This window comes from Podarcis gaigeae (assembly GCF_964106915.1).
Source record: "Podarcis gaigeae genome assembly, chromosome: 5".
Classification (NCBI taxonomy): Eukaryota; Metazoa; Chordata; class Lepidosauria; order Squamata; family Lacertidae; genus Podarcis; species Podarcis gaigeae.
The window spans coordinates 7,196,882-7,221,892 of record NC_139681.1 but is presented as its reverse complement, the minus strand read 5'-3'; the positions used below and the strand labels follow the sequence as shown (position 1 = coordinate 7,221,892).

The window sequence follows — 25,011 nt, the reverse complement described above, 5'->3', positions numbered from 1 at the left end:
AAACCTGGGGCCTGGGATGGGAATATAGATGAGCAGAGAATGTAGATGACCGCTACCATGCAGTGAAGTGAAGTGAGAGCTGGACCATAAAGAAGGCTGATCGCCGAAGAATTGATGCTTTTGAATTATGGTGCTGGAGGAGCCTCTTGAGAGTCCCATGGACTGCAAGAAGATCAAATCTATCCATTCTGAAGGAAATCAGCCCTGAGTGCTCCCTGGAAGGACAGATCCTGAAGCTGACACTCCAATACTTTGGCCACCTCATGAGAAGAGAAGACTCCCTGGAAAAGACCCTGATGTTGGGAAATATGGAGGGCACAAGGAGAAGGGGACAACAGAGGATGAGATGGTTGGACAGTGTTCTGGAAGCTACCAGCATGAGTCTGACCAAACTGCGGGAGGCAGTGGAGGACAGAGGTGCCTAGCGTGCTCTGGTCCAGGGGGCCACGAAGAGTTGGACACAACTAAACGACTAAACAACAACAACAACATGCAGTGAACAGACAGTCCGCCAACAGGAAATTGGACAAAGTTAGCCACCTCTTTTCCCCAGTGTATGGGGCACATACTGCTGGAACAGACTGCTGCAAAATGTCTTAAATTAGCATGCATTTTTTTACAAGGTACTCTTCAACTACTGCTGGTGTTACAATCGCCGTTTCAGAGGAAATACATTTTACAATTAAATGACGGGTGATAACAGCACAAACAAACAGCACTGATCAAAAAAGTTTAGGAGAAAGCACTCCTGCCCAAACCAGAGTGTTATAATCACAGCATTGAACTTGATCAGCAGTACTCTGCTAGAAAAGAATGAAAAAGAAACCTGTTCTTGTCAAGACATAAAGTTTAGATCTATTTGAGGCTGATAAGTGTGGGAGAATATGTATGTGTGCATATTGTCTGTAAAGCTGTGCAAAGAAAATATAGACCCAAAAACTGATATCAGAACTGACGGAGAAGATTGTTTAAAAACCATAGAAAATAATATTCAATTTTAACATCCTAAAGCTGTGAAGAAAGGCAGTTGAATGCAACTGCTAAATTAATTTAAATTGCATTTAATGTACTGTATAGTACTGCTTTATTGTGTATTTTTACAACTGGTTAAATATTTATCTTCATGCGTTTTAATAATGTCCTTTTGAATTCATCACCCACCCCAGGGAAAAATCCGTTTGAAAAAGCAAGAAGCGATAAAAGTGAACAAATGTGCATCCTCAGCTTTGTCATTGCTTTTTAAAAACAGCTTGTATAGAAAATTCTAGAAGTAATGGAGGAGGAGTTTGCTTTCTGCTTATGAAGATGAATGCTTCTCTTCTGCATTCTTTCCAGCACCAACTCCACAGCCTTTCCACAACAAAAGGACAAAACACGATTGTTTGTGCCAGAACATCATTACACGCTAACTGTCACTCTGGGAATAGAATTCATTTGTTAGATGCGGCAAGGATTATAAAAGTGGGACCAAACACGAAAACAGGTGTTGTCCTAAAGTATTATTTTTAAAAAATGAACAGGAAAAAAAGTCATTTATTTTTACTATAGTGTGAGTGCCGCAACCCCAGAGTTGTCCATGACTGGACCTAATGGTCAGGGGTCCCTTTACCTTTTTACCTCACCTCCCAAGACCAACTTAAACATGGGCAAAGAAGGGTTTAGTTCCTTGAAGTCACTGCTTGAAAGAAAAGGAAGTTCACAAAAAACCCACTTACTATTCTCCTGGTGAGCGGCCCCGGGGGCGGGTGGCAGGCGCTGTGTTCCCACACAGCTGGGGATAATGCCATTTCTTCCCCCAGTTGGTTGCACAGCCCTCTGGTGGTTTGCTCTGGATTCTGACTGATCGTGGGCAACATGGTGGCTGTGGCTTTGGAGCGGACCCAAGGGAAAACTATAAAGCCAGGCCACACCTCCTGCCTGGAGCTCAGCTGGCACTCGGCAACCCCAGCCAGCCACCCTTCACTTTCTGCTTGAGGTTCTGCTTGAGGGTTAGTGAGAAGATGGATCACTGTGCCCAGATTGGGGTGGGAGAGGTAAGGGACCAACTGCTTAATGTGGTGAAGGTGGAAAAATGTCGCCTTGGCTGTTGCTATAACCTGTGCCTCCATGGAAAGGGAAGCATCAAGGATTACACCCAAACTCTTAACGGAAGGCAATGGCACTAATTGGGCCCCTGTAAGAGAAGGGAGTTGGTCCCTCATCCCCATGCCATCCTGACCCAGCCATAGGACCTCTGTCTTTGAAGGATTTAGTTTCAATCAGCTCCCACGAAACCATCCAGCCACAGCTTCCAAGCATCTGGTCAGTGTGTTCGGGGCCAAGTCGGTGTGGCCATCCATCAGCAGATAGAGCTGAGTGTCACCAGCATATTGGTGACAGCCCAGCTCAAAGCTCCGGACAATCTGGGCAAGGGGGTGCATGAAGATGTTAAAAAGCATCGGGGAGAGGATTGCGTCCTGGGCACTCCACACACTACGGAGTGGCGCGATGACATCTCCCTCCCTAGTGATGAAAATTTAATGTACATTGTGAGATGATCCTTAACCTGGGATTAACACTTGGAATCACAGAATAATATCATAGAATAATATTATTGTAGAGTTGGAAGGGACCACGAGGGTTATCTTGTCCAATCCCCTGCATTGCATAATCTTTCGCCCAACATGGGACTCAAACCCACAATCCTGTGATTAAGAGTCTCATACTCTACCGACTGAGCTATCCCATCAAACAATCAGACTGGGTGATTCAGGTTACAATGCCTATGCCAAGACCTACTTACATCTGTAATCCATAAAACCATGACCTATTTTATCCCAAAGCAATTCTCCCATGATTCTTTCATCTTCCCATGTAAGCCCCTGGCTGATCATGGCCTCAAGGCACCTGGAGCCACAACCCTACTGACTTCCCCCAAATCTTAGCCAAATAATACCCCCATAGGTTCCTTGAAACAATAGATGGGGAAGGGGTTATATAAGCGATGTTTAGAAAATTTTGCATGGTATGGAGAAAGTAGTGAGAGAAACCTTTTTCTCCCTCTCAAGGATCAGTTGGTGATGTCAGATGGTGGAAGATCAAGGACAAGGCTATTGCTCTCATGACCTTATTGTGAGCTTCCCAGATGCATCTAGTTAACTACTGTGGGCATCAGGGTGCTAGGCTATGAAGGTCTTTGGTCTATTTCGGAAGGGTTCTTATTATTTTCTCCAAAGACGTGCTGCTATCCAGCTCTTCTGCACGAGATGGGGATAAGGAGTGTGTGACCCTATGATCAGACATGTTTAATTCATAATAATCTGATTAGAACAGGCCATAAACGCATTCTCTCAAATTTTACAGTGCTAAAATTGAACTTCCGTTTTTCTTTCTGGCTTTGCATTGCCGCTCAACATCATTATCTCTTTTTCTTGCTAATATGCAGTTTTGTTCACCTCAGGTACAGAATCATAGTACTGCAGAGACCAACCCCCTGCAATGCAAGGGTTTCTGTTTTCATATTCTGTTGTTGAGTCTTGGCAGTTTCAATTAACTGATGCTTCTAAAATCTGCCCTACAGAGTCAACCAATGTTTTCCTTTATTCCCTTCTTATTTCCCCATATTGATTATTGCAATATTCATATTGTTGGTGAGTTCTGTTTTTTCTTAAAGAAAAGAAGCAGAATAGGTGGGCTATTTTGAGTTGAAAAGCAGTTACACTTCAACATTTCCCCACCAACCTTTGTCACTCCAAATCAACCACCAATCACTCCTTCCCATGAGATTCTATGCGCATGTTGCTTCTAGTATTTTATGTACTGCTAAGTGTTCCCTAGAGGCATCCACCAGTTCCTGCCTTGACTTTCCCACTGGGTTTGATTTAAAGATCAGTTTCTGCTAAAAACAAAGTCATTGATAATTACAAAGGGCTTTCCTGGGCTGAGCAATGAATATCCACTGGTGTCTGTTAAGCTCTTTTACTACAACTGCATGCAAAACAAATCAATGGAGAAATATTTTCTCTGCTGGACTAATGATCCTATCTCTTTTCCTGATTCCAAAGCACTAAGCAAAAACGCTCAAAGTATAATAAAGTTTTAAATCCGCAAATTCCCAACAAGCCTCCAAATGGTCCCATGCTGGTGAATTTTCAAAGGATTTTTAAAAAATGCGTTTCAAAGAGAACCATAGAATTGTAGAGTTGGGAGGAACCACAAGAGCAGTCTCATCCTCTGCAATGCAATAATCTTTTGCCCAAAACAGGGCTCAAAGCTATGACCTTGAAATTAAAATTCTCATGCTCTGCCTACTGAGCTACCGAGTATTCAGTTGTTGCATAAATGTGGAGAACTGAATTTAAGATTAGAAAAATGAGAAACTGAGAGGATCAAAACATACAGATTCACCCTTCTTTAGGCAGGGAGATTTGGAAAGCAATTTTTTCTAAGAATGGCAGGAATGGGATTTGGGGAAAATCTTGCCTACCTGGTTCTTTTAAAGGTTGAACCCTACTTACCTAATTATTATTATCTTGGGGTCTAGTGGCATGGTCGTCTATTCTAAAGAACTGTTTGGGAACACTGAAACCATAGTTCTTCCTATGACTTGGCAAGATTTATGACGTGTTTGTGTGTGTGTGTGTGTGTGTGTGTGTGTGTGTGTTTTGGCCCTGTACCAAGGCAGTTCTTTGTAAGCTGCTCTCAGAGCTAATCCTGTTATCATCTGTTTAGTTAGTAAAGCCACCGTTCTGCTGTTCTCTTGGATCCTGCTGTGGTGCTCGGTTGACAATGTGACCATGTGCGTAGATGCACAAGGGACCCATTTAAGAACATTACAAAAGCATTTAAACAGCATTCCCTGGATTGTAGTGTCTCTTTGTCTACGCTCTCTGGAGACAGCTCACTCTTTCTCTCCTCTATGTTCTCGGGTCTGTAAATCCTGTGGGCAGCACTGGCTCCCACGGGCCCTGATATCTAGCCTCCTGCTCGCACATGAATCATGGAAGGGATTTCCTCAAGTACAAGTCAAGCAGTATTTTGACCCTTTTCCACAATGCCCATGCACTGAGCATGGAGGTCTGCAATCATCTCAAGCCTACGACTGACTGATGTCCTGTCTCTTATTCCCAATATGCATTCTGAGATTAATTCTTTTATTTACAATATTTCAGGTAGTTGAGGCTAGTCTTTCTGTAAGGTTAGTAAAGTATAATTAAGGAGGTGCACACAACATTTTTCAAGGGTGACGGGGGTCACCGACTTCAGATAGGAAGTATGTTAAGTTGTGGGTGAACATATCAGACAACACAGCGATTCTTCAAACAGCTCTTGTTTATTCACAGGCCAGAACTGAACTGAACTGAAGGGTTCAGCCAGCCTGCTTATATAGAGCTCCACTACAACGCAACTGTAACACTTTCTGTAACTATCCAATCACTGAACGTCACTTTCAATCCCTTATTTGCATATGTGGACCTGAGTGAAAACTATCTATGGTATCCCCCTGCTGGCCCAGGGTGAGAGCTTCAGTACATAACAAAGTACATTTCACCAGCACACCAAACAACAGTCTGTGTCTATCAAGGGTCTGACTTTTACTGGTCTCAGATTCCCTTAAAAAGTGTGGTTCAGTATTTTATCTACTTGAAACCGGCTAATTCAGAGTCCAGATCTGTCTGTCTGCCTGTCTGTCTCTCTGTCTCTCTCAGAACCTCTGTTCTGTGGTTCTGCATTCTTACAAGTCAAGCAGAATGTACTATGTGAAGTATTGAGCTATGTATTTTATAATGTGCTGTGCCTCTACAGCTGTTTTATATTTCTCTTTTGTCTGACATAGGGTTGTCACCTTTGTTCTGGCAAAATAAAGGACAGGATGGCAGAGGGAGGCGGGAGGCTTTCCTCCCCCCACCTGGTGCTGAAATTACTTCAAGGCAATCCATTATAATCTATTGCATCCTAACCAGAGGGCTGCTTTGAAATTTGTCACACATACGAATTTGTAAATCTGCCTATGCTACGCTACCCATGCTTAAATACATGACTTTTGACACACCCTTTCACACACATCCAGTTGCGTACAGCAATACATACAGACCAGGGCAATAAATAAACAGCGGGGGGGGGGCATATTCTGATGGGGGGGCAGGCTTTGTTCCACTTGTCAAATTTCTGAGATATAAAAATATTAGGTGTCAGGAGGGGAGGGCAAGTCTTGTGGGGAGCTACCATATTTTTCACTCTATAAGATGCACCACAAGACGCACCTAGTTTTTGGAGGAGAAAAACAAGGGGGAAAAAATACTCTGAATCTCAGAAGCCAGAAGAGCAAGAGGGATCGCTGCGCAGTGAAAGCAGCAATCCCTCTTGCTGTTCTGGCTTCTGGGATAGCTGCGCAGCCTGCATTCGCTCCATAAGACGCACACACATTCCCCCCTTACTTTTTAGGAGGGAAAAAGTGAGTCTTATAGAGCAAAAAATACAGTACTTCTCCCCACCCTCCTCTCTTAAATGTCATGCAGATAACTAAGTTCAGAATTTGGGCTTCTGGGCCACACTGACACAAAACCACTTGTTTCTAGGGACTCAGAACCTGTTGCTCTCATGAAGGATGAGGCCCGGTGCTCCTAGGCTGCAGTTCTGTGCATGGCTGCCTTAACCCACACCGAAATTTCGGGGAAATGGAAGCGGCAACATGAAAGCCTTGCCATGGTTTGTTCCTCCTTGGGGGCGGGATGAGGAGAGAGAGCGAAGAAAATTTCCACCCTCCCTTCCCAACAGGTAGGTGGGGTTTGCGACACCGAGCAGGTTTACCTGGTCTGGTGCCTCCCACCTGGGTTAGGGTGGCTATCGTCCCACCCCTGGCCTGGGAGGACAATGGACGGCCAGCTGGGGGTGGAGCAAAGGCCAAGGGAAAGAGGCCGACCCCCTCGACCAAACCTCACTTTGTTTCTTCCTCTTCCAGGTTCGCCCACCCATCCCTCCCAAATTAATAATATTTCCTTGCAGCCTAATATTTTCCATTCCAGGTCAGCAGGAGCTGCTATGGTCGTAAGATGGTTGCTGTATTCAGAACCGGGTAGGAATTTTCCTTGCATTGGAAGGTTTTGCCTTCCCCGTATCATTTCATCACAACTTTGGTGGTTTTTAGGCCTTGGCAAGGTATCCTTTAGTCTATCTTCAAGTTGGGGGGAGGCATTTCATAAAAGGATTGGTTGCAGGAGTCCCTGGCCCTAGAGCTGCAGCATGTAGGTCAAACTCCCGGCAGAGGTGAGGTGCGAGGGGACGCTGTGTAAGTTTGTGCTTTACCGTCCCCTCCCACTGCACCTCATTGCCCTGCACATCCTCAGTCCCGGACGGGCTGAGAGGGTTACATGCCAAGGCCTATGCCAAGTTCCCCACATTCTGAAGTTAAATAAAGTTGTGGCCAATTTGAACCCATACTTTGGGGTTCTCATTCTTTGGGGAGGTAGGCTCCACAGACAGGGTTCAGCACATGTGTTTGCAAAAAGAGGAAAGGGGGAAAGCGAGGGGAGGTTTCTCCAGCCAAGCCTTCCCTGCTGGAGTCCAGAGATGGGCATTTAGAAAGGATCCTTATCTTGGAAGGGAGGGAGGGAGGGAGGGAGGGAGGAGAGAGAGAGAGAGAGAGAGAGAGAGAGAGAGAGAGAGAGAGAGAGAAGCAGCAGAGTGGAAATAGGGGAAAGCGTGTTCTCCTTCATGGAGATCACGTGTTGCAGTGGGGGCCGCCAGGACACTCCAAAGTTGGGGATGGGCTAATTGATGTGATTGGGCTTCGCTTGTCATTGGGAAGAAGTTAATGTTGCCATTTGTTGATTGACAGCCAGAAATGCTAAAACTCTTTGCACGAGGCTAGGGCTTCCTCTTTTTGCCCGTGCATCAGATTGCCCCCCCCCCCTATATTTAGGGTTGTTAACTTTGACCTTGCTATGCCTGTCATGGAGTCATCTGCTTTGGGGCAGGGGCCCGGTAGGAATTTTGTCCATCTGGCTGATTGGCTGGGGCCATTTGGTTTTTGCCTACTGCGTAGCAAATCGTCACAACTTGTAAGGTTGCAGTTAGGCATTGGTTTATGGTTTGGTTGGTTGAGGGGCATGGATTGGCTGTGCCTGCCCCTCTAATGCTGCTGCTGCTGCTGCAAGAGATTCCGTTAAAGGAATCGGGGGCTAACTATTGCTTGTCCACTCTGTCAAGGGGGCTCGGGCCATAGCAATGAGCTCCTGGCTGCATTTGGGGAGGGCTGAGGGCAGGTTCCCTGCTCCATCGCTACCCCCAAGTGTATTCCCCTTTTCTGACTTTCGCATTGTGCGGAATGTCAGTCTGTCCCCCATGGGGGTGTGGGGGGCAAGTAACCAATGCCTAAGCAACCACTCACATTTATGTATTTTAATAAAGTTATGGCCAAAATTATGCCAAATACCTTAAACAAAAATTCTGTGTGATGTGTGAGTTATTGGGGTGGCCCTGGGGACCTCGACACGCAAATACAGGACAAACTTTGAAACACTGAAATACGGGACAATCCTGTACTATTGCAGGAAGAGTGGCAACCCTAGCCCTCACACCTTTTCTGTTGCTACTGCTGTCTTTAATTTCCTAATTATGTACTGTAATCCTATGAGTGAATGGTTTGAATGGATGATGACTCCGCTGAAAGATCACTAATGGAAGGACAGCAGGGTGGAAGCTGAGCTGCACGGCTATCACAGGCTAACAGGACATTAGAATCCTGCCTCTATGGCACCATCAGAAAGCTGCCCTTAAGAACCAGCAATGAGAGATGTGCAGAAGAGGAGATGGCCATCTTCATTTTCCTGATTCTAACGCTAGCACTTCTGTCCCAGAAGTTCCTTTTATGCTGCATTACCCGTTCTGTTATGGAACTGTAATTTTTTAAAAAAATCAATATACTGCCATGTTGCACTAAATTTCAAATGATGGGGAAAAATATCTGTATGCCAGAATACCACCTGAAATTTCTTCACATGAAATTACAGCTCAAAATCCCCATGATTTTCTGGGTTAACAAAGCTTCAAACAGATTTCCCCGGAGCAAATCTCACAGAAATGAGCATGGAACGTCTGCTAGATTCTGCTAGTTTTCCAAATGTGGCTTTTATGGTTGGGGTTAGTAGTGCAGCCCCTTGTACTCCTGGTGATGCTTTCACTCAGTTATCACATGAAGTCCCTATTCTAGTCTTGGCCCCTTCTTCCTCCTACCAGCCATATACCCAACCCATAGAATCCTAGAATTGTAGAGGGACCCTAAGTAGAGACATCACCTTGCCAACAAACGTCCGTATAGTAAAAGCTATGGTTTTCCCAGTAGTGATGTATGGAAGTGAGAGCTGGACCATAAAGAAGGCTGATCACCGAAGAATTGATGCTTTTGAATTATGGTGCTGGAGGAGACTCTTGAGAGTCCCATGGACTGCAAGAAGATCAAACCTATCCATTCTGAAGGAAATCAGCCCTGAGTGCTCACTGGAAGGACAGATCCTGAAGCTGAGACTCCAAGACTTTGGCCACCTCATGAGAAGAGAAGACTTCCTGGAAAAGACCCTGATGTTGGGAAAGATTGAGGGCACAAGGAGAAGGGGATGACAGAGGACAAGATGGTTGGACAGTGTTCTCGAAGCTACCAGCATGAGTTTGACCAAACTGCGGGAGGCAGTGGAAGACAGAAGTGCCTGGCGTGCTCTGGTCCATGGGGTCACAAAGAGTCGGACACAATTAAATGACTAAACAGCAACAACAAAGGGTCATCTTCAAGGCACCCCAGGGGGTGTGGGAATAGGGTGTTCATAGTCCCATTCATTCCCTAGCAGATTATCCCAGATTATCAATTATCCATATCCATAATGGGTTGCATTCAGCTAAGTCCTGTGCCGAGCAGACCCATTGAAATCCATGACCCCAAGTTAATCATGTCCATTAACTTCAATGGGTCTGCTCTGAGAAGGACCAGCGCTGAACCTCACCCACTGTTTTTGTAAATAGTGACATATTTCTGAAGAAACTTAATGCCAGCTGACTTGTTGATCTCAGAATCTGAAATATATATCTAAGAATTTCCTCTAATTTGGCATCCAACTTCTTACGGAGAATAAATGTGCAGGAACCTGTTGCTTCCACTTTTCGCCAAGTAGTTTTCTTCAATAAATGAGCCAAAATTGGCAGAGGTGAGGAGCATTTATGATAGATGGAGCTGGATTAAGTAGGAGCATTATTATTATTATTATTATTATTATTAGGTAAAGTTAAAGGTACCCCTGCCCGTATGGGCCAGTCTTGCCAGACTCTAGGGTTGTACGCTCATCTCACTCTAGAGGCCGGGAGCCAGCGCTGTCCACAGACACTTCCGGGTCACGTGGCCAGCGTGACAAGCTGCATCTGGTGAGCCAGCACAGCACACGGAACGCCGTTTACCTTCCCGCTAGTAAGCGGTCCCTATTTATCTACTTGCACCCGGGGGTGCTTTCGAACTGCTAGGTTGGCAGGCGCTGAGACTGAGCGACGGGAGTGCACCCCACCGCGGGGATTCGAACCGCCGACCTTTCAATCGGCAAGTCCTAGGCACTGAGGCTTTTACCCACAGCGCCACCCGCATTATATTTGTATACCACCCTATACATGCAGGTCTCAGGGCAATTCATAACATAAAATCACAATATAAGAACATCTCTATCTTTAAGCAAGGAAACATAAACTGATGCCTTATATCTTCATCTAGGCAACTACCAGACACCTTTCTGCTTTCTTTACCAGGGATGTTTTGCCTAAAAGATGTTCTGCGTTGTATACAACTCTGGGTTTATGGGACCAAGTCCTAAGAGGTACAAGGTTACTTGCCTTTAGAAGAAAAATCAAAAAATGGTTGCTTTTAAAAAATAGCCTTCATCTCCTAAATGCTCTGTGCCTTTCAATCTGCATTTCATTCACAACAGCCTGCAAGACAATCTTTTTTGTCCAGGTGCCAAAGCTCATCTCAAATGACTGCCCTATTATGGCTTTGACATATACTATAATGAATGAATCCAGCAAAGGATCCATTTGTGGTTATTAAAGAGCAGCGCAACTGAAGCTTCATTTAACTACTGATGGTCCATGTAGAGCAGGGGTAGAGTCTGCGAATGTGGGGTAGGTGGGCCTTGGTCTGATAGAGCAAGGCACTTCTTATGTTCATAAGCGTGACTGCATCATGGGCGTGAACATCAGAATCATGGGCAGTGGCATAGCTGTCAACTTACAGATTTGAAAATAAGGGACCAGCAGCCTCGGAAATAAGGGATCAGCAGCCAAAATAAGGGATTTTAGTCAACCAGCAGCCAAACGAAGCCTCAAGCGGTGGTTCCCACAGCGCAGCAACCCAGCAAAGGTTTGCAGCAAGGAAACCCACCGTCACCTCTCTGCTGGGAAGCGCTGAGCAAAAGCAAGTCCCCAGGCAACACGGCCAATTTGATCGGCACAAAGCATGCAAGCTCCACCCCCCCAGTCGTTCTTAGACTCCTTATTGGGTGAGCAACGCAGCCAAGCAACACAGTTGGAGCCTCCCTCCTCCCTGGCCGGCAGGGAGGGAGGGAGAGGAGCTGCTTCCTTTGAAACCCGGGAAATTTAAGGGACATCATCAATAAGGGACAGCGGCAGGACACGGCACTGGGATAAGGGACTTTCCCGCCAAATAAGGGACGGTTGACAGCTATGGGCAGTGGCTGGCTTAGTGGGGCACTGGGTGAGCGCTCATGACCTCAGGAGGGCCCATGCTCAGAGGCCACCAGCTATATAAAGGGGCTTGCATGATTGTTGGGGGGTGGGGCAGAGAGATATCGCTCAGTGTGTGTGTGTGTATGTGTGTACATGCATGCATGCAATAGAACCAGCCCTGCAATTCTATGTTTCTAGGAAAGTTGTTTCCTCTTTTGCAGGTTGGGATAGAGAGTCAAAAGTAATGCACCAATGAACAGATCATTAAATAGGGCGGCGTTTCCCCCATAATTGTAGTTCTCTACTGCTTACTGTGTTTAATATCTGCTTGTCATATAGCTGTTTAAGGCATGAGAACCCTGCTCTTCTCCACGCCACCCCCAAACCAGGGCAGGGCAGCTGGGACAACATTAGGGTTGCCATATTTCAAAAAGTGAAAATCCGGACACAAAAGTTGTTAAGGTTTTTTTGGCCAAAGTTGTTGAGAGGGTTCCCATACGTCCGGGTTTTCCTGGACATTTAATCGTTTTCTGCCCAGGCACTGTTATCGACAGCTGAATACCGGCTGTGTCCGGGAAATACCATACGTATGGCAGTCCTACACAACATCAAGTTTCATGAGCTGCCAAAGGGGTTATGTTATTGTCAGTCTTTCACCTGCTGATCTTGCGCATGGCATTTCTTACAGAGGGAGGGTCAAAAGCGATTTGAGAGTTACAGCGACTCTGTTCAGATGCTCATGCTGAATACAGTGAAGATTTAAGATCTTCTGAGTACAGAGGATTTACAATCCCCACTCAGCCATGAAGCTCCCTTGGTTCCCCTGGATCTTGTGAGGATAAAATGGAAAGGGAAAGAGCCATGGACACCACCTCAAACTCTCTGAATAACAATTCATTTAAGTTTTTATTCCAGCAGCACCAACCCACTTCTAAGAACCCCCAATTCCTTCCATGGGTGGGAAAGCAGCTAATCACCTCTTCCTGCCAATTGGTGCCACAATCAACTTAACGAACACCCCCCCTCCATGCGCTATCTGACTGCTGCATTTCCCTAGAACAGGGTTCAGCAAACCTTTTCAGCAGGGGGCCAGTCCACTGTCCCTCAGACTTTGTGGGGGCCAGACTATATTTTAAATAAAAGCACACATTCTATTCATGTAAAAACACCAGGCAGGCCCCACAAATAACCCAGAGATGCATTTTAAATAAAAGCACACATTCTACTCATATAAAAACACGCTGATTCCCGGACCATCCACAGGCCGGATTTAGAAGGTGATTGGACCGGATCCAGCCCCCAGGCCTTAGTTTGCCTATCCCTGCCCTAGAAGAAATACACTCTCCAAGAGATTGGATAACAACTACACTCCCTACTATAAAGCACATTTCTCTCTATACCAGCATTCCCCTGTTCCATATTGTAAAAACAAGAGGACCAAAACATCCAAGCAGCTTAATATATTAAAAACTAACTTCTACAACCGTATAATTTGGAATAAAAAGGTGATGAAACGCTGGAAATAAAAACACAAGCAAACCTAGGAAAACAGGCAACCTCTCACCCTCCACTCCTAATTTTTCATAGCAGGCGAAAAGCAAAACCAGTTTTCCAACCTTGATAACTAGATACGCAGGTACAGGTATGCACATACATCCTCTGAAACATACGGTTTAAACATTTAAAAGTCACTCAATTCATCATTGTTGGGCTTACTGCTTTGGACTAGCCACCAACTTTCATCTAAACGTATCTCACATGGCTGAAGGTGCAGGAGGTATAAAATCGCTGCAAAAGGGACACTGTGCTTTTGCTTCAACTGCCGTGTTATTGTGAAGCAAGAGCTATATCAAACAGAAAGAGAAAAGCTTGCCAACTCTGGCAAAAAAAACAAAACACCAAACCCACACAATACTGTAAGCATGCTGTGTGCTTTGGCGACTGAACCAAATCTCAGCCCAACCTGCCTCACAGGTTGTAAGAAAAACTACACATACACACCACATTTATTGAAAAATAAGTCCTGCTAAATTCAATAGGGCTTACTCCCAGATAAATAGGATTAGGATTGCAGCCTTACTCACAGAAAAGTGAGTATAGGAAGCTGACAAAGACCAGATTCAAAACAGGCCAAGCTGTCCGGTTTAGAAACCCAGGAAAAATTAAACTTCTTATAGCTCTAGACTCCTTTGGAGGAAGGTGTAGAGGTATCAGTCTACTAAATAAAAAATATTAAAACATTGAGAAGGGAGTACAACACATTTAAATGACATCATAAACTGAATATACACTTTTATATTTCTCTCCAAACATAGTTGATAGATAAAATGTATAACATCCTCCTTTTTTTGCAAAAATAATCATAAATTAAAGCCGCATGTACACTTATTATCAGCCATGAAATTGTTGAATGTGCATGCCTGGAAGGACACAGAGAGAGGAGGAAGTGGATGGGCCGTGGACAGCTACTGCTATGCACACGGGCACTACTATTACCAACATGCAAGTCTGGATTGGGCAACAATGAGACAGAAGCAGAAAAGGGAGCTCTAGAAATCACTAGCTCTTGTGTAATATCCAAAATGGGATTAACTGGCTAAAACCCCCTATGGCAGGGACTACCAGCCAGGGCAGCCCATTTCATTGACGTTTGGGGCTGGAGGAGGAGCTCGCATTTTGTCTGGCAACTTTTGAGCAAGAGCCCAGGGGTATCCAAACTTTTTTCAAAGAGGGCCAGATTTGATGAAGTGAACATGTGTGAGGGCCGACCAACATTGTTGACCTTTTTTTTGACCTTTTTTAAGGATTGAAGTTGTTGAGCTTTTTTAGGATTGAAATTGTTGTTGTTGAGCGTTGTTTTTTTTAGAATTGAAGTTCTTGAGCTTTGGGGAGGATTTTTATCAAAAGTTGTTGAAGCTTTTTTTAGGATTTCCCCCCAGAAAATAAACTGCCACACGGGCCGGACTCTGGACATGCCTGCCTTAGGTACTTACTTTCTTTGCAAAATGAAAGCCAACAGTCCAGTCTGATTTCTGGCCTCATCCATCAGATCTTTCCTACCTGTCTGTTGGCAGTTCCTCCTCTTACCTCTGCATCTTTTTCTATCTCCAGACCAGCTTCCATCAGGTTGCTTTCAAACTCTTTCCTCTGCTCCCGTTTTGCTTCCTCCAGAGCCTCCAACGGCCCCAGATCGATGACCTCGGCATCTGGAGAAGCTGCTTCCTGGCCTTGTGGCGGCAGCGGCTGCTGTTCAGATTGACTTTTGGCCGTCTCCCCATTAGAAATGATAGCCAAAGAAGGAGGTCTCTGCGAGATGCTTGGAGAACCACCACTGGACTGCGAGGTAGATTTCCGATAGTGATAAGCTAAAACATAGTCCACTTTCCTCTTGCTGTCTCGGAAGTGCATCCCTCCAGGTGTGAGCCTTTCTGTGGAACCTGCTTGAGCCCCATCCAGGTAGTTGTTGATAACCTGGAGGAAAGTTCAAAGAAAGTTACTGAAAGAAGCCTCCTGTGACAAATTCAAGAAAGGGGACTCAATGTCTTCCTGCCCATAAGCCATGGAGACACGTGATACGTGGAGCAACTGCAGCGATTAGCAGTTATATGAGAAGAGTGAGACGGATGAGGCTCAGATTAAGCAGTATAACGCAACAGAGTGCAGGTGCCCTGCAGAAAGCGTCTTATGGAACAAATAACTTGAGATTATTCAAGCCAGGCCATGGACTGCAAGACACAACCCCCAGCCCCCTAAGAACATAAGAACCGATTTGCTGTATCTGCCAATTTGATGGATCAGGTCATCTCATCTAGTCAGATGCCCCGGCGTACTCAACAGCAGGGCACTGGAGTGACTGCCACCCCTTTTCGTTTTTCCCCTGACTACATTTGGTAGTGAGAAGGAGGGACCTGCTATCTTACGCCCCCTAAGAAAGGTGCTCCAGTTCCTTGCTCCTGCCAGCTTGGAGCAAGAACCTGCTACATGGCGGAAGTTGGGGAAGAAGCAAGTGGGGTGGGGTGGGGAGAGATAATATCTTTCCTGAATCCTCCTTATATAATGCAGAGTGTGGAGTTTGGCCTCTCTACTGTACTATAACTTTATTGGTGTTGGTTGTGCTTGACAATCCTACCCCCATCCCTTCAGCTGATCCTCACCTGTTCTCAAAATTCTGTTGGTCCTGATAGCCACAAAGCCCTGACCCTTGTCAGTCTGCTTGGGGTTCAAGACACATAGACATCTTTTCATTTGCAACTCCCCCCACAGAAGTTATGTTTGCTTAGCCTACCTAATAGCTCCTGAAAGTCCTATCCTTTGTGAATGTGTCTAATCCTTTCTAAAAGCCATCTAAGCCACTTGTCATTCCCAGACCTTGTCTTAGTGAACCGGATAAGTCAATTATGGACTAGATGAAGGAGTACATTTTTTTGCCTACTGTCAATCAGCTTGACTGTGGGATCTCCAAGTCCTAATTTATGAGAAGGGGGAGCTCCTCTCTCCTCATTGTTCATACTTTTATAAATCATAGAGTTATAGAGTTGGAAGATGCCCTGAGGATCATCTAGTGTCCAACCCTCTGCAATGCAGGAATTATATATCAGAAATTATATGTCATGAAATATGTGTCATGTTCTTCTAAACCACATTTTAATCCAGAAAGAAAAGTGGACAGAAAGAAGATGAAGGTTCATAGTGTTCCATTGGCCAAATTCTGGTGGACCACCAATTACAGTGGTACCTCGGGTTACAGATGCTTCAGGTTACAGACGCTTCAGGTTACAGACTCTGCTAACCCAGGAATAGTACCTCGGGTTAAGAACTTTGCTTCAGGATGAGAACAGGATGAGGCGGCGGTGCAGTGGCAGCGGGAGGCCCCATTAGCTAAAGTGGTACCTCAGGTTAAGAACAGTTTCAGGTTAAGAACGGGCCTCCAGAACAAATTAAGTTCTTAACCCGAGGTACCACTGTACCTGCTTGTTCCCAGTATTCCTTGAAATGATCCATGTGGATCTAGGTGCAGAGCTAAGTGGACCTGGGCCTAATGCTGCACGGTTCTTCTGATATTCTTAAAGATACTCTAGATCAGTGTTCCCCAACCTTGGGCCTCCAGCTGTTTTTGGACTACAATTCCCATCATCCTTGACCACTGGTCTTGCTAGCGAGGGATGATGGAGTTGTAGTCCAAAAGCAGCTGGAGGCCCAAGGTTGGGGAACACTGCTCCAGATCACTTAATTTTTTTAAAAAAAGATTCTGAGTATTCATTCTTGCTCTGTAAATTAAAAAATGCAGCAGTGGCTTTAAATTTAAAAATATACTATGCAAGATGGTTGGTGCTTCACCATTGCAAATCTGACCTGTGGAAATTCTATTTTGATCCCGAATACAGCAAATTAAACTCCCAATTATGCGAAAACCCCCATAACATTTAATTGGGCACATCTTCATGGTGCACAAGCATCATGTTTCAGACAGTTTCTGGTGCTCCTGGGGACATTGGGAGGAATTCCCCCCCCCCCATCGTATGTAGGGGTTAAAGAAAAACTTCTCTGACTCTAAAGGGCCACAATATTTTCAGGTCAAAGAAAATGCATCAGATTTGTAACTCATTTCTTTACATGTTTATTTGGAAACATGTTCCACTGTGTACACTGGGGCATTCTCCCCCAAATACCGTATTTTTTGCTCTATGACGAGGCCATGGACCGGGCACAGTCCACCACAGCTCACCTCTCCATGTGGCTCCCTAAAGTGAAAGTGGTAAGATCACTTGCCAACTACTTGATAGACCTGACGGAGCCCAATTTGAGAAGAGCGTTTACCATGGCCCGTTTCCATTCTATACCCACGGCCTTCCTGCAGGGGATTTACTCTAAGACCCCTATTACTCAGCGTCTATGTCCATGCACAATGAATGAAGTAGAGGACTTCATACATTTCTTTTTCTACTGCCCTATTTATGAGCTAATAAGAACTAAGCTCCTCCTCTTGATCCCGTCCACCATCACATCTAAGGAAGACTGTTTGAAATCGCTTCTTGTGGACGCAAATCCCCAAGTTACACATGGGGTGGCAATCTTTATAGTGCAGGCCTTGAAACTCAGGGCTACTCTGACGGGGTAGTGTGTCCAAACCTGGACCTGTCTTAATTCTTTTATTACCTTTTTAACCTAATGTCCCGAGCCTATTTTGGGGCCATTATATACTTTATATACATTCGCAGTAATATCGCTTTGAATTTTGTTTGGTTGTTTGTCTCTAGCATTTTTTTTTTTTATCCTGCTATGGCTGTATGCTAATGCAATAAAGGTTTGATTGATTTGCTCTATAAGACTCACTTTTTCCCTCCTAAAAAGTAAGGGGAAATGTGTGTGCGTCTTATAGGGCGAATGCAGGCTGCGCAGCTATCCCAAAAGCCAGAACAGCAAGAGGGATTGCTGCTTTCGCTGCGCAGCGATCCCTCTTGCTGTTCTGGCTTCTGCGATTCAGAATATATTTTTTTTCTTGTTTTCCTCCTCCAAAAACTAGGTACGTCTTGTTGTCTGGTCCGTCTTATAGAGCAAAAAATACGGTATATAGATAAGGATTGCAGCTTAAATGTATCTACAAAACCAGTAAAGAGTCATTTCAGCCCCACATAAACAAAGATTAGTTCTTACCTCTGCTAAGAATTTCCCACAGGGAACTTGAGGGAGTTTAAAACAAACAAACAAACAAACAAACAAACAAACAAACAAACTGGAAGAGATATAAACCATATTCAGGCTTATTAGAAGTTGGTGGTGGTTGCATGCAGAACCTCAACATCCACATCCCCACCAGCTTTACGTCCAATTTATATACATGTGTTTGCCATGAAGGGGGCTTCTCAGTAACTTTATGGGTGCAAACCTATCAAAGTGCAGTTCTACGTACGTGAAAAAGACTGGGAGAAGGTCACTGGAATGCAAGCCAGTTCGATTTCTCAAAATGGCATAGGGAGGAAGGGGAGCGACTCACTGCCGTAGCGCTTACTGCAATGATGTCCATCAAGGGCTATTCAGTATCTGATGCTTTGTGCTTCTAATGGCACAAAAGGACCTGCAGCATGTAAAACAGTGACCTCTGAGGAACAGGGATAACAGGGATTAACTTCCAGTGCTCTAAAAGGGCTGCTCCCATGCTGCGGGAACAATAAATCTTCAAAGGACCTCGACAGATGGAGTGAGCATCCAAGAGTAGAAGAACTGTAATCATTCCTGAACACTGCATAACCATCCTAGGTGTTAGTCCTTAGGACAAATATAAGCTAACTTCCCTTTCTTCAATTATTTCCAAAACTTCTATAAATTATGACCAAGGCCATCTCTCTGCTGGCTAAAATGTTCGTCTGCAATATGACCAGGCTGCTGGCTTAAGAGGAGAAACCATTAAGGGGCTGAAAGAAAAACTAGCAAAAATTATGCTCCAGTAATAAATAGCAAAGAAACTTTATAAACAGACAGGAGATGCTCCAACTCTGAGAATTTTTCACTTTATTTTGTCTTATTTTAAATCCTCCTATTCACTGATGAATGTGCTGACTGTAATGTAAAACTACATGGCTGCTCACTGTGAGAGTTGAATGTTAGGAATGTAAGCAAGGACTGTGTGGATCTCGGGGGGGGGGGGACACTCAGTATGGTGAAAATACTGGAAAAACACCCCACTGATTGCTGGTATCATGCAACAACTATTGAATGATCAATTGGAAGAACTTAGAACAGAAATGCATAGAACAGTGAATAAAAATGGACTGAGGGGGAAAGAGTACTTGGGGAAAAATACTAATGGAGGATTGCCAGAATGTGAGAATGGAATGGTAAAGCTGGAGGCAATAGATGATGAAATCGAGACGTCTTCCACATAGCTGTCTGGAGAAGTTAAACAGTCAAATGGTGGAGTTATGATGTTGGAGGAGAAGGAAACCATGAACAGAGAAATTAATAATTATCCTGAGTCAGCAGAGACAGAGGTGCATAAAATTTGGAGTTAAATTAGAGGGCAAAGCTACTAAGTCTCTGACAACATTGTTGAAAAAAAGAATGGAAGAAGAGAAAACGGAAGCCGACTTTTAAAAAAAGGGACGGAAAACAGGAAATGGAATTGGAAAATATGGACTTTGATGTGAATTAATGAATAAACAATAAGCAATTACTGGATTACTGTCTCAGTATATGACCACAGCGAATAGTCCCCTGAGGGAATTAAGATAAAGGATGTCTTGTTTCTCAATATTGGAGGCAAAGTTGTTATGTTGGACTGGGGGAAGATTATTATTGGCTTTTATCGATAATACTTTTCAGAGAATCTCTTTGAAACTTTTTGTGTGGTAGGTCAACAAACTTGAGATATGCAGAATGGAAGAATATTGCCTAGCAGAAGGAGGAACAGCTGGATGTTCACCTGGAGTGAACATTTCAAATACTTTGAATAAATCTTGTATATACAACCGACAGACCCCAAGAAGCTATTTCAGCTGTTGCAGGACATAGAGGTGCAGTATTTTGTGTAAAGTTAACTTGAAGAAGCAAAGCAATAAAGGCATGCCAGGTTGCTCTACGAAACTCCCAGAGCAACAACCCTCATTTTAATATGGCTTCAGCTTCTGTAAACCTCTAGTCAAGAGCAAGGGAATAGTGGGTGAGGAAGTTATTGTCTTGGGATATATGAATTTGAAAACAAGTCCTTCTTTGAAAACCCAGCCTAGCAACAGAATGCAAATAAGGAGGCAATTCATTCAACATTGACGTTCAGTTTTGTGTATAATGCTGTGCATTTGAGCTCTTATACACAGGACTATTTTTAGGATGCCTCTTCCTCTCTTCTTTCAAATCTTTCCTCACTCACCCCTTAACCTTAGCCTCACCTGCAACTTAAAACAAAGCCTAAAAACAAGTAATTGCATCTCTCTGATTCATCCCTGCTTCTTGGCTTTGCTTTCCCTTCTTTCATGTCTCTCACTTGTTGAAAATTTGATTGTAAGGTCTTTGAAGCAAGGATCTGCTTGCTTTTGGACTCCCCCCCTCCCTTTGATAGTTTATTTTGCTTATAGCACCATGTAAATCAGCTAGCTGATATACCTTTCCTTTTGTAGCCACACAGTAGTGAATAGTAGCCTTTGCTTTCTTTGGAATATCCCCCCTGCCCAACAAATTCATTGTCACCTTCTCTGGAGACAGAATTTCACTCTTCCATTGTGTTGTGTTCCATCCTTCCCCATCTGCCATACCTACAACTCAGGCATGTCTATTTATTTATTTTTCATGATGCACTGCATTCAAAAGACATACCTACTTGTCACATTCAAATACAGAGCACAGATTCCATGTCATTCCATGTCATGCCTCCTCTATACACACTTATCACTGGCAGATTGAGGAAGCGATGGTGATAGCATATTCAGAGCCTTGTGTGTGTACTCTACAGTGCTTTGCAGTGCGCAACAGCCATAGAATCTGGCATTGATTGTAAAAAGAAAGTTTACAGCCCTCACACCTTCAGGTAAAGTGTGTGGGCAATGCCTGGTGAAATCTCTGGAGCTAAAGGAACAGAGGAATTAGAACGTTCATTGGCTGAATGAGAAGCATTAGAGCCCTGCAGAACTTAACTCTCCCTCCTTCCATGAATAGGAAAAGCAGAATAAATTACATGGGGGAAATGTAGAAACGTGGCTTTCTTGGTGCAGACTAGTTACATATTTATTTGAGACATAGCCCTGGGTCGATTATAGCATCCCCCACTGCGTAATTGTCATGCTGTACTCACAGGCAGTCCATGCAGATTTTCTGGTTCCATCCCTGCAAGAGTGAAAATGCCTAGACTCAGATTTTCAGTCTACCCTTTCAAAGGGAGACACACCGTACACAGCACCATTTCGTAGTTGCTGGCCCAGGAGGGAATCCCAGGAAATCTATAAGCCAAGTCTAGATAAGCTGGTCTTCAAGTATTATTTCGCCTTCCTTGCATGTAAAAGTATATATATATATATATATATTTAAAAAGCACTCCGGACCAGAAGGAAAGAGAACAACACCAGTGTCGTTGTTGCTGAAAGTGTTGTGCTCTTTATCATCTCGAGGTACCCAGGGGCCTCATTCCATGGCTGCCACCTGAGAAGTCACCATAGCAACACCAGAGACAAAGAAGCAGGTGTGGCTGCAAAGAGGCTGAACTTCAGGAGCTTGCAAAGATGCCTCTGGTTGCATAAAGTTACAGACTCAGGTGGGTTCTGCGGCACTAAAGATTCAAGGGAGCAAGGGATATATGCACAGTTTTGAATCCTATGGTTGCAATCCTATGGGCCACTCATGTGGGAGCAAGCTCTATTGAACCCTGTGCAAGCTATTTCCAAATAAATATACATACAATTCGGCTGCATGGTTGCAATCAAAAGCAAGCTTAATAGGAAGTAAGTCTAACTGAACTCACTCAATTTGCATCTCGGTCAATATGCTTGGGACGCGGGTGGCACTGTGGGTTAAACCACAGAGCCTAGGACTTGCTGATCAGAAGGTCAGCGGTTCAAATCCCCACGACGGGGTGAGCTCCCGTTGCTCTGTCCCTGCTCCTGCCAACCTAGCAGTTCGAAAGCACGTCAAAGTGCAAGTAGATAAATAGATACTGCTCTGGCGGCAAGGTAAACGGCATTTCCGTGTGCTGCTCTGGTTCGCCAGAAGCGGCTTAGTCATGCTGGCCACATGACCCGGAAGCTGTACGCCGGCTCCCTCGGCCAATAAAGCAAGATGAGCGCCGCAACCCCAGAGTCGGTCATGACTGGACCTAATGGTCAGGGGTCCTTTACCTTTAAATATGCTTAGGTTCACATTATATGGCAAATAAATTTAGGAAGGACTATTTGTAAAATAAAATCCGATCCCATGCCTTGCTGCCACCACTATCATCTTCCAAAACTTTGATAGAAAAAACGGTTTCACAGTTTTAAATTTGGTCACTCATCTTTGGTCAACTCATCATTTCAACATGAACTGTTAAACGCCATGCACCACATCCATGATTAAAGGTCTAAGCATTTGCATAGTTCTTGGAAACAAATCCTACTGAAGTTCATCACAGCTTGCTCTTGGGTAATTTTGTATTGAGCTGCAGCCTAGGTACGCTTGTTTGAAAGTCTAGTCCCACTGAATTCAGCGAGGCTTAGGTAAAGGTAAAGGTACCCCTGCCCGTACGGGCCAGTCTTGACAGACTCTGGGGTTGTCGCCCATCTCACTTAAGAGGCCAGGGGCCAGCGCTGTCCAGAGACACTTCTGGGTCACGTGGCCAGCGTGACAAAGCTGCATCTGGCGAGCCAGAGCCGCACACGGAAACGCCGTTTACCTTCCCGCTGGTAAGCGGTCCCTATTTATCTACTTGCACCCGGAGGTGCTTTCGAACTGCTAGGTTGGCAGGCGCTGGGACCGAGCAGCGGGAGCGCACCCCGCCGCAGGGATTCGAAGCGCCCACCTTTCGATCGGCAAGTCCTAGGCGCTGAGGCTTTAACCCACAGCGCCACCTGCATCCCTCTCAGCAAGGCTTACTTCCAAGTAAAGATGCACAAGATTGGACTGCCTCACTGCAGTGCATGTTTAGTGGGACTAATGTCACAATCCTCCTCTGTTCAAGATCTGTCTGCTAAAATGTCATGCAATCTGGTGGAAGCCTTGTTCTACCTTGTGAGTGAAGCCTGAGGTACACTCCACCAGCACTGTTCCCCCAGTGAAGATACACTGCTGGACTGGGAGAAAACAGAGTAAGAATGTGGCGCTGGACACACATGCACCAAAGGCTATACACCTTGATGCCCACATTGGTGCATCCATTGCACCATCACCAACTCTGGCGCAAGACATTTCCCTTCCATTAATTTCACCGTGAGGGAGCCCTGCCTATGTTGCTACAATAGAGGTTTGTTTATAGTGTTATTCCAGTCTCCAGTCACATCCAGAGATATGGGGCTATATCTCTGGCATTTTGCTATATACATGTATTGCTCACAATGGGGAACTCTCATGAGGGGAAACTAAGGGCAAGGGCATTTTTTAATTACAGTGGTACCTTGGGTTACATACACTTCAGGTTACATACGCTTCAGGTTACAGACACTGCTAACCCAGAAATAGTACCTCAGGTTAAGAACTTTGCTTCAGGATGAGAACAGAAATCGTGCTCTGGCGGAGCGGCAGCAGCAGGAGGGCCCATTAGCTAAAGTGGTGCTTCAGGTTAAGAACAGTTTCAGGTTAAGAACGGATTTCCGGAACGAAGTAAGTACTTAACCTGAGGTACCACTGTACCTCACATGGCCACATACATGGAGCAGAAGACTCGGTCACCATACATGCAGTGTTTCACTGCCACACCCAAACAGGGCGGCGGCGGGGGACGGGGGAGAAGAGTACGTACATTCGCAGTCACTGAAGTCTCTCCCTCTCCAGGGGGCTGAGGCGTGAGACCCACTTGAACACTCAGGTCGCACCATGCCCTCTCCTCTCCTCCCCCCACAGGACCTCCTGTGCATGCTGGTTCAGGGATGATGTGCTCCAGCTGCCGACTGAACCTTTCTTTCGGTCTCTCCCCTTGCTCTCAAACAGGTTGCTCTCCCACAGGTGCAGCGCCCCCCCCTCACGTCCCTTTCCACACTGGCCAGAAGAGAGGCCCACCTCCTGGCCAGCACCACAACCACGTTGGCGGGTGTGTGTGTGTGTCTGTCTCTTTCACCTTTTTCCAACCTCAGATCCTCTGCATCAGTTTGCTATTTCTCTCTCTTTTTTAAAAGAGTCCTCATGAAAATTCATCGGCGTTGTTGTGTGAATTTCTTCTGACGTATGCATTTTTGCAGAGTGGTTAAGGCAGCTCCTGTGGAGCCTGATTGGATCTTTTGACTGGGAACATCCAGGGAGAGTCATTAATTGCTGTGGCTGAGTGGTCAAAGAACAGCTCTGTGGAGCTTGCAGTGTGGCTTTGAGTCTTGGACCCCAATGTGGCTCACCCCACCTGTCCAAAGCATGCAAGAGGGGACTGGAAGCATGCTGGCCAATGCCCAATGGAGTGAGCTACTGGAGGCTGGAGTAGAGGTGCTCTGGTGATGCAGAGATGTGTACGGGGAAATGCCCCTATTATCACAACATTCCAGGGTCCCTTCCATGCATGATCAGTCAGCTAATTAACAGCAATTTGCATTTAGCTTCATAATTTGTTTAGCTTATCACTTATTCTAAATAGCCATTTTAAATATTCTATAGCCCATTTATGTTTCAAAAGTATTCCCCTACATCTTGCAATGATCTTAAACAATAGGATAGCCA

General features: G+C 45.0%; 1 protein-coding gene across 1 annotated transcript in view; it reads right to left on the bottom strand.

Moving 5' to 3' along the window:
* The window catches only part of ANO2 (anoctamin 2), a 153,894-nt gene extending 132,210 nt beyond the window's left edge, over positions 1–21,684 (bottom strand). Inside the window, exons 1-2 of the mRNA XM_083738731.1 lie at positions 21,479–21,684; positions 14,785–15,168 (exon numbers count right to left, since the gene is read on the bottom strand). Coding sequence (XP_083594857.1) covers positions 14,785–15,168; positions 21,479–21,508 — 414 coding nt within the window. The 5' untranslated portion in view covers positions 21,509–21,684. The remainder of the gene's footprint in view (positions 1–14,784; positions 15,169–21,478) is intronic.
* Between the last annotated feature and the right edge of the window lie 3,327 nt (positions 21,685–25,011).